This window comes from Nelumbo lutea, chromosome 1 (genome assembly GCF_056320005.1).
Source record: "Nelumbo lutea isolate HS-2025 chromosome 1, American lotus-T2T, whole genome shotgun sequence".
In the NCBI taxonomy this organism is placed as follows: domain Eukaryota; kingdom Viridiplantae; phylum Streptophyta; class Magnoliopsida; order Proteales; family Nelumbonaceae; genus Nelumbo; species Nelumbo lutea.
The window spans coordinates 107,857,258-107,867,760 of NC_142684.1; the positions used below are offsets into that span (position 1 = coordinate 107,857,258).

General features: G+C 36.3%; 1 protein-coding gene across 1 annotated transcript; it reads right to left on the reverse strand.

The window, feature by feature from the left end:
* Positions 1–240: 240 nt before the first annotated feature.
* On the reverse strand, positions 241–6,518 carry GCH (GTP cyclohydrolase II). The gene is made up of 7 exons (XM_088961075.1): positions 6,203–6,518; positions 4,895–5,264; positions 4,587–4,808; positions 3,604–3,926; positions 2,090–2,219; positions 1,637–1,933; positions 241–976 (listed from the first exon to the last, which is right to left on the reverse strand). The coding sequence occupies exons 1-7, from the start codon at positions 6,253–6,255 to the stop codon at positions 710–712; spliced, it is 1,662 nt and encodes a 553-aa protein (XP_088817201.1). The 5' UTR covers positions 6,256–6,518; the 3' UTR covers positions 241–709.
* Between the last annotated feature and the right edge of the window lie 3,985 nt (positions 6,519–10,503).

The following is a 10,503-nucleotide window of genomic DNA, read 5'->3' on the forward strand; positions in this document are numbered from 1 at the left end:
TGTTGTATTGATCGTCGGTTTGTTGGATTCGAATTACAGGGTTTGTGCAATAGCAGCTGTCTGAGGTCCACCAGTCGTAAGGCCTTTTTAACGCATTGGTCCACTACATTACATGAGGACTGATAGCACTAGTTGAGCTAGACGAGACAAATAACTATTAGTTGACCTAAATGCCCAAAGGCTGAAAGACGTGAAGATGGTGTAGGTGCATTCTGAACTTTGGTAATAACACAAACAAGGTAAGCAATAAATCACAATCAGTTCCCTTGCCCCTTATTCATGTAAAAGTTTAACAATAAATTTCCTTCTTTACGTTCGTCCACAAGGTATAGTTTCCACTGAAAGAATGTGGATGTGATGTTTTATCAGACTGTTGCTTCATCTCCAAGAGTTGTGCCTAATAGTGAACAAAAGTCCATATGATTTACACTTACAAGTTTCAAAAGAATAACTGATATCCCAGTCCAAACTTCTGCTCCATAGGACACCAGCCAAGTGAGTTTCGTCTGGAGAGTGGAACAATGATAATATGAAATTCTAAGTCATGCTTTAAATCTGCACCTCTATCTGCCACTAACAGCATTCTCTTCGGTCACACATCCGAGAACGCAACCATGGGATGTTGGTCAGTGAATTGTCCATTCAAATTGAGATGATCACCAAATTCACAAGCATTATGCCCCCTTCAGTGACAACATTTACGTGTCAGCTATATCCTTTGATGTATCACTGATTCACTGGTGACTGGTTTTCCATTTCCACCTATATGTCCATTTAGGTGATCATTGAACTCATGGTTGTAAATATGCCCCATTTTCAAACGTTTAGTCTCCAAATACCTCTTGTTTTCTCTTGTTATTGGAGTCAACAATGGGACCCTGCCTACTACTGCCAATCCATAGCCTTTGAGTCCACTATATTTTGCAGGATTATTTGTCATCAGTTTCATGGTACGAACACCCAGATCTCGCAATATCTGCAATCAGCATGGTATTAATTCAGTGTTGGTTACAAAAAAAAATGTTAATTGGGCTTTAATGTCAAAAACTAATACTCCAAATTTTGAAAATAATACAAATATTATTTTATGCTCTTCACTATGAAATTAATTTCAAAATCAGACAAATACACACCCCCACACCAGATACGCTCCACAAACTTGGGAATCCTTCAACTTTCGGAATCTTAACAATTTGGGTAAGCTCCACTTTTTGTCCACTCTATGGGTTTGGTTACCAAACGTGTAGTGGCTAGTTCCCGGCTTGTCCAGTCTAACAAATTTGTCTAATGGCCTTTTTTCCTCTTCTTGTGGTTGGGTTGGAGGGAGGGTATTTTGTCCACTCTATGGGTTTGGTCACCAAATATGCAGTGGCTAGTTCCCGGCTTGTCCAGTCTAACAAATTTGTCTAATGGCCTTTTTTCCTCTTCTTGTGGTTGGGTTGGAGGGAGGGTATTCATTGGCTGAACACTGTCAACTATAAAAAAAAAAAAAGAAAAAAAAAAGTAGTCATTGAATAACTAAGACCACCCCTGCCCCCAAAAAACAAAATAGAGAAAACAATTAAAAAAAATTGGACCAGTTCATTCGATAATTCCAACACTATAAATCTTCATATATGCTTTTAGTCTTTAGTACCTGTGCACCAATACCATACTCTCGTGAATCAACAGGCAACCCCAGCTCTTCATTAGCTTCTACAGTGTCACGTCCATCATCCTGTAGGTTGTATGCACGAAGCTTGTGGCCCAAACCAATGCCCCTTCCCTCATGTCCACGAAGGTACACTAATACACCCCTACCAGCTGCCTCAATCTGCTGCATTGCTAGTGCCAGTTGATTCCCACAGTCACATCTGGCTGAACCAAATATATCTCCAGTGAGGCATTCAGAGTGCACCCTTACAAGAATATCTTGACCATCCCCAATTTCACCCTGTTTACATCACAAAATGTTATCACAGCTAATCAAGCATAAATAGATTAACCATAAATTGTAAGTTATGCCTCTTGTATTTAAAGTTGGAAATTATGACGTGTGTCCAATAAAATATGTAGAACAGACAAATAGTAATTCCAGAATCTTAAATACCTTAACCATGGCAATATGCTCAATTCCATCCAGCAATGACTTGTAACAGTAGGCCATGAATGCTCCCCAGGCTAGGGGTAATGGTGCAGCAGAAGCCCGCTCCACCAACTTATCTCTCTTCCTCCTGTATCTGCTCATTACATACCATATCAGACAGAAAATTCTTACTTGCATCAGATAAAGGTAGAACAAAAAGGCAGATACCATACTGTAACAAATTTGTATTTTCTTCATAGGGGGCAGTGTAGCTTTCTTTTTTAAGTAGCAGATATGAAATTCACATTCATTTCTCAGATAAGGATCAATTAGTTTCTGGATGAGGGAGCAGTAAATTTATGACTTCAAGAGAATAAGTGCATAACTGGTATTGCTATTGTGCTAGCCTCCCACCTAAGATGCATTATCAAGCTCAAGGAATATTATTATTTTGATAAGTGGTGAGAACTTTGTATTACTGAAGTTTCTTTACAAAAGGGAGTATAGAGGTATATACTCAGATAAGTGAAGCAAAAGAATTTACACACTACTATCTGCACCAAAGATAATATTGACCCAATGAGACCCCAAATGGGTGGGTGGGATTCCCTTGAAATGATGGGAGGCTCTTGACCAGGATCTCAAGAATCATTCATCGCTTTAAATTACCACGTCCACAGGGGAGGCTTTGGCATCAAACACTCAACTGATGCACTCCTTCAACGAAAAATATTATGGAAAAGGATTGAAGATTGTGTCTGGAAAAAAATAAATAAAAAAATAAAACATTCAGTCTGGCAAACTTGTATAATAGTTTAGGGCCCCATAACTTTCATGTCCTTTATGATAATATGGTAGAAGCTATGAACACTTTATCTACATCTTGCTCCCTTTTCTAAGGATACCACCACTCCCAGAATTTCAGCTACACCTTGGATATCTACTCCCTGCTCCACTGCCATAATCTCACTTTTGTTTAGATTGAATTTCAGACCTGACACCATCTGAAACCATATGAGCACCCCACTCAAGGTCTCCAACTCCTCTAAATAATTGCAAAAAAATCCCAGTAACCCCTGACCAGTGAGCTGAGACCTCTTTTCCATATGATGGAGGTTTGCATAGAAGACAAATTAGATGAATAAATGGCATGATTTTTAGGGTGAGTCACGTCTGCTGATTCTTCTCTCTTTTCTTTTCTTTCCTCCTCCTTCAGGATAGTATTCAAAGTCTTCACATTAAAATTTACAGATCTAGTGGCTGTACAACAATCTATAGTTGCAATGTAACATGCCTCTCAATCTACACAAGGAACACCTAGAAAAAGCTTGTGTGCAACATTATTCAAAAAGCAAATGATATGCAATAATCTGCAAGAACATCTGTTTCAGTTTAGATGAGAATGATGGGTAAATATCACTGCCAGGTAAAAGAATACTTTATCAAGTAAAAATAACAAAAGGATGTCATTACATCCTTGTAGCTGTAGAGGAAATCAAGACTTGCTTTTCCACAGGAAGGATGTTACTATAGTTTACCTGATTAAATCAGCAATGGATATGATTTTCAAGTTCTCTTTCTCTGCAAATTGTCGTAGCTTAGGTAACCGAGCCATGGAACCATCATCATCTACAATCTCACACAAAACTGCAACAGGTTCTAACCCAGCCAATACGGCAAGATCAACAGAAGCTTCAGTATGTCCAGCTCTTTTCAGAACACCCCCCTCCCTATACTTCAATGGAAAGATATGACCTGGGCGGTTGAAATCCTCAGATTTTGAATCTTTAGATGCCAGAGCCAATATTGTTGTTGCTCTGTCATGAGCTGACACCCCAGTAGTTGTACCGTATTTTGCATCCTGCAGAAATGCACAATAGTCAATATAAAATATTTACAGCTGATCAGGATAGAAAAACATAAGCATGGAACTATTTGATATACAGTCATTAGCTCTCACTGGTTAATTGAAATATGCATTTCAATTCATGTGCATTTTATGTTTAATATCAGAAAAAAAAGTTTCTAGGAACTCAACAATTAAAAGGGGAGATTCTATGGATCACCTAAAGATGTCAAAGCTCAAGAGAAGACATTGGTAATTTCCATAATGGATATTTCCATTTTACTCTCACCCCATCATCATAAATTGTTCTGTTACTGGTTAAAAGAAAAAACACTAAACGACTTCATTCCAAATTCTATTAACAACTGAGGAATCCATATTGGATGGTAAGCCTTCTTCTCTAGAACTAAGAGACCACAATGAAGTCATTTCATTTAATATAGCATTCAAAAAGATTATAACCAAAATTTCTGCCTATCATACTTTAACTTACTCTTATACTAAGTTATTTAGCCAACCAACAATTAAGGTAAACTAAAATTCGCATATTCTTTTTTCCAGCCTTATCTTATACTGAATGTCACAAACAAAGCATAGTTTGTGTCTTCTAAACAATGTTATTGAACCTTCAAAAACCATTATTTCAATTATTTCAAGGTGGAGCAGAACATATACCACTGAAACTGTGAATGCTGTACTAAGTTTCTCATCATTCTCCTTATTGGTTACCATCAAAGGAAGTTCTAATCTCTCTAGGTCTTCTCCTTTCATGCTTACACATACGATTCCAGTACCATGCTTTACAATAAAAGCCACCGCTGCAGGTGTTACCAGTGATGCCGCCATTATAAGATCTCCCTCGTTTTCTCTGTCTTCATCATCTACAACAATGACTAACTGCACATGTGAACTCTAAGTCAGTAACAACCTTAAATGACAAAAATGAGGTGCTACAACCTAAACCAATATAACTACAAACGAACCTTGCCTTGACGGATGTCTTCAATGGCCTCTTGTATAGAGGAAAACCCTTCTGTAGGATGGTCCAAATCATGTTCATCCTTATCAAAAAAAAATTCATCAGTAGCTGGTGCAGCATCTGCTGCAAGTATGCCAAATGCTACTGTATCAGGTTGCATTTCAACACTTGTCTTTCTATATATAAGAGAACCTTGTCCTGCAACTGAATCGCCTTTGTAATAAGATAGGAGATCACCTTCTCCAGATATTAATGTTGCCCTAGCTTTACCGTCACCCTTGACACCGAAGCATGATTTTCTGCTTCGGTAGACCAAATTTGAACTGAAGGGATTCATGGTATGCAATTCATACCAGTTCGTGTTTTTGCGTCCCCTAGAGAAAGCACACATTATTATTCTTATTTACACCACAGTCAAAATAAAGGAGAAATAAATGAAAATTATATATTTATAAAACTTAAAATGAACTACCAATCAATAAGTAATTAAAATTATAGTTCTATAACCTGTCTATAATGACTGCCAATTAAGTTTGCAAGCTCATTTCTCTGAACAAAACATAGAAAGAATATTTTTCATTTTTTTTCTTTTGTTTTTGAATTTCTTTACATTTGGGATTATGGTTGAGTTGAGCTTCTTTCAGACAAACCTCGGGGTTAGTGAAGTGAAGACACAACAAGTCATTTTTTTTCAATCATTTATCCTTTGCAATTACTTATTTGTGCACTTTCATAGGTTCCATGATATTTCATTTCTTTCTCGCGCCTTAGGCATCCAATTATCACGTCAAGACATCGGAAAAATAAAAAATAAAAAAACAGCAAAAGAAATCTACTAGTCCAAACTAATGATAATTAAAACAAACGGCCGAAAGAACGGAGAAATGATTGGATAATTCACAGGCCAAGAAAGCGTAGCAAATCGAATGATATAACATGAAGTACATAAGGCCAGAATTATCCATCATTTATCAATTCCTTCGACATACATATCATCATATGGAGAAAAGTAAACCACTGCCTAGAATTGCAACAAAACAGAGGAACCCAATTCCAACTCGCGCAAAAAATAAAAAAAACGAAAACAAAAATAACATGAAATCTGGCACACCCCACGCAATTAAAACTAAAGCTAGCTGCCAGAGGAAAAAATCATAATAACCCATGATCCGAATGAATCCAAAAACCTCGAAAATAAGATTTCCAGGCATTCGGTATGTAACAAGAAATATTGTTGAAAATCCTTCTCTCAGCCGCCCCAAAAAGGAAAAAGTTACAATAAGGAAGGAGAAATGAGAGAAGACGAGCTTACTGTGAAGAGAACAGAGCAATTCTTGGGTAGGAGGAGAGGTTGATGGACGCCATTGCTCCCGCTCCAAAACTTTCCTATCTGAATTTCACCAAAACTCCAGAACCAAGCGGTATTTCTTCTTATTCTTAAATTCTCATATATATAATATGAACTCTCCTTGCAAACTCGTGGAAATAAGTTAACGAGAATGAGAAGCAACCACGAAACGAAAGAGAGAACTATGGGTTGGATTCGGCAAAAAGGAGTCCTTAGCCCACCAAGGAACAGAAGGCTGAGATTCTGTCTCTATCCGTCAATCAACCTACCAGGTCCATTGGTACCTTTTTATCCCTTTTCTTATAATTAATGGTGAGTCTGTCAGATAGGGATCAGCGCTTCAACAGTTCAATAGTCGGCACCACATCTTTGACCTTATTTTATTTTTCTTTTTTTTTTTTGGTAAAGACCTTACTTTATTTTTCTTTTTTTTTTGGTAAAGACCTTACTTTATTTTTCTTGTAAGGTGCAATATGCGAATGTGCTGTCAACCGTTGGATTGCATCACGATAGGGAAGTTTGAATCCTGACCCCAAGCTTTTGAGATTCAATACAGAACTTAGAACTGTGCCACTAATTAGAGACAAGCAACTTCCATGCTTCTGAGCTGACCAACGGTGATGGTCAAATTCAAATACCATATGAAAGGCAAATCCAAATTTGTTTCTGGTTCCATGATCATGGTTATGGCTTCGGGTTCGGATCCACGCTGGATCCCTTGATCCCATCCCGTCCTATCCCTTTTTGTTACCTGGTTAGGTTTTGGAGGGAAAAAAACCCGTGCGGCATCTGGGCGTAGGTAGTCAGGATAAGCTTCTTGTTGTACAAGGGTCATGTGTCGATTTGTTGGATGGCTCCACCAAGGCCGGTGGAACTAGATCATGATCTAATGTGCACATGATTGGAGCTCATGTATGGCTCTTTTTGTTTTATGGTAGGCATTGCTTACATATGTCAAAGGGGAATTATATCAATGATGCGTAGGTAACTAATGGACCTTGTGAATACACCCATGTGTATGGACGGTGGGGTAACTCAATTAGCTTAAACATGGGATTGATGAGTTGTAGGGGCATGCTTAAACATGGCATCGATTCATGCATTATCCTCATGAACAATGTGTATCCAATCTCTGATAGTTATGTTAGCCATTAATCAAAGTCGCCCACAAAGGATATTGGTCTTGGGATTGGGAGTACCAATTATAGGCACTCGAGTGGGTTAACCAACCTTCCTCAAAGAGAATATTAAGCTTTTGAAACTACAATGTCATTTTTCTAAAAAAATCATACTTGAGAAATTTACGATAGTGCCACTAGACCAAGATAATATGGTGGGTCCTATTTCCACTCTCCAATCTAGTCCCATTTAAGCATTCAAGTATCTTAAAAAAAATGTGTATATTGTAATATGTTGGAGGGAATACATGGTTCGATGTTTAGTCTCAAATCACGCTTAAGCAGTACTAGTTCATGATCAATTCAAAGGGCCAAGTCAAGTCTTAGAGACCGTTTGCGAGGACTTTTGCTTCTGATTGAGCCGGCCCTAGGGCTGTAAATGGATTGGATCGAATCAAATATAGGAATTGACATTTGAATCTGGATCAAATCATATTTATCGAATATCTAGCAGATTCAAATCAAATTTGCCTTATAATCAGATATTAAATAATATAAATAAATTAGACTAAAAATGATTAAAATATTATATATTATTAATAAGATGATCTAAAAATGACTTTAATCATATATTTTATGAACAAAATGAATTAAAAATTACTTGTATAAAACTTGAACATATGACAATTTAGTGAAAAATACAACATTAAGACAAACTTCAATGATAGATATAATATGATTTTTAAGTATATATGATCATATGTATTTAAATCGAATCAAATCAGATTATATTAAAACAAATAGGGTAGATCCATATTTGATCCAATTATAAACAGATCAAATTCTGATCAGGCTTAATAGGATCAGATTTGGAATCGGATACCGTTTGCAGCCCTATGAGCCACTATAGAGAAGCGGCGATGGTTGAGCAATCATGTCTGCTCTAGATAAGCTACTTAGAGTATCTTCACTCAACAGTCATGAAAATGGCGTTTGGAATGTGCACGTATGCATTCCCGATTTTTACCAAATGTAGCTTATACATTTTCCATGTGGGGTCCATCTTGAAATGTAGGAAGCAAATGCAGCCTTCTTGGTGGTGAAGTCTACCTACATTGCTGAAGGCAACAGCTAAGGGGATGTGCTTCAATGTTAATAGTTTTTCTGTGTATGTATTGGTTGTAAATAAAATGTTTCTTAAAACAAAACATGAAAAACGTGTTTTTGGTTGTAAATATGTTCATTGTTTCTAAAACGTAAACTAACAAATAAATGCGCTTAAGCATATTTTTAACTCATACAACATACGTACTACAACATTTGTTTATTTTTTAAGAATCATCAATTTGATGGTTTCAAAAATATTAATTCATTTTTTAAACAAAATCAACTTTTTTTGCTTGTCAAAACAAGGTCATAGTTCTGGCAATTTTAAAAATAAATGAAAACATGAGTAAAACAACTCTTTAACCCCTATCATAAAAAAAAATAAAAAAAATAAAAACATTAACGGAGTGTTAGCTGGATTGCTAACATGGCAATTGCTTTTGCTTTCAAAAACAAAACCAATCATGTTGTCTAACACCCCCTCAATAGCCTTTCTTCTATGGTATATATGTGGAAAAAATCCGAGTTGAAATATCTTTGACAACGGCCCTGGATCATTATTTAATTTAATGCAAGTCAAATCACTCTCATTAGTGTGGAAGCTAAGTGATCAGGGTCTTGAAGCAATTGGTAAAGAACGTATGCTGGAAAGTGAAAAATGGGGAGAGGATCTTTATGATGGAACATCCTTGATCCCAACTTTTAGGGATGGCATTCATAATTAGAGGGGAGAGTGTATTCACTATCTTAATAACTAAAAGAGTGAGTGAATTGTTATGTGGAGCACAACTTTTATAACAATACACACTTTGATGAAGAATCAACTCATCATATGATAAAGCAAATACTTGTCTTTTGTGTTTTATGAAAGTCATAAAAGTTAAATCCAAATATGATACTATCATGATTAATACCTATATATGCATAACACATGCAAATATGCTCTTATATTAGTTAAAGCAAATGAAAGCACTTAGATATCTTACCCACATTACATTGTAACCACACATTGGGAACATCTCCTGTATTTGTATGTTATGATGCATGGGAAGATGTTCCCTGGCTATGTGTTCTGTGGGTAGGACATGGTAGAGTTTTTATAGGTAAAAAGAGATCCAAAGTTCAAATGATGGAGGGCAATAATAAAGGAACTTATATGGTAAAATCTGCTAATTATAAATCTTTCATGAATCTTTTCTAACAAAGTATTCTATACCTTCTCCTAGGAAAATAAAATGGATGAAAATTTGGAAGTTAAATTGCCTTATCTGTACAGTTTTCCTCTGGAAGTGTATTAGGGGGACTCAAAGAAAAGGAACATTTTGCATGTTTTTCAAGAATAATAAAGAAACTCCAAAAGGTTTGACTAATATCAAAAATATTTACAACCAATCAACTGGTATCATGAAAGTGGTAACTAATTAGGGTGGTTTTCATTAGAATTTACAGGGGGGGTTTGATTGGTCAATGCTCCTCCAGTATCATACATTTTCGGAATCATAGATTTTCTCTTTAATCACCTCTTTTTTACTTGTGGTTTCACTCAAGCAATCTGGTAGGCAAGATAGGAGTTAACCCTTCATAAATATCAAATCAACTATTATTTTAAATTTTGGAAAATTGGAAATAAAGTTTAGAAAGTTAATGATCAAAGGAATTGAACCAAATGAGATTAGGAAAATTTGTCGTTACACAATACTACATCTGGAAGGAGAAAAATGAAGCAATACATGATAACCCTACATTTTGATGCCTTAAGGGCATCAGTTCAAGGGTATTTTCAGCCTTAGACTAGTCAAAGTGTACCATTTTCCCAATTAAAATTAATTATGTGACTTTTGAGAGTCTCTATGCAAATTATGTAGAAAACTGAGAAGTTTTCATGACTGAAGTGCAGTTTTTGAGAAGCTGGCATGAAAACTAGCTAAGAGAGGGGGTGTTTTTAGGAGGGTGCCTCCTATCTACTAAACCCATTTGACGCCCATCCTACTATATTACCATGCTCCCCTCTCCTTAGCAAACCCTAAAGAGCCTTTTTAA

What these genes read in the sequence shown, in the direction of transcription:
- GCH (XM_088961075.1), bottom strand. Translation starts at nt 6,255, where the DNA reads ATGGCGTCCATCAACCTCTCCTCCTACCCAAGAATTGCTCTGTTCTCT. An exon ending in ATTGCTCTGTTCTCTTCACA is followed by an intron (nt 5,265 to 6,202) that starts GTAAGCTCGTCT and finishes TGCTTTCTCTAG; the next exon opens with GGGACGCAAAAACACGAACT. An exon ending in CAGCATTCACAGTTTCAGTG is followed by an intron (nt 3,927 to 4,586) that starts GTATATGTTCTG and finishes GCATTTCTGCAG; the next exon opens with GATGCAAAATACGGTACAAC.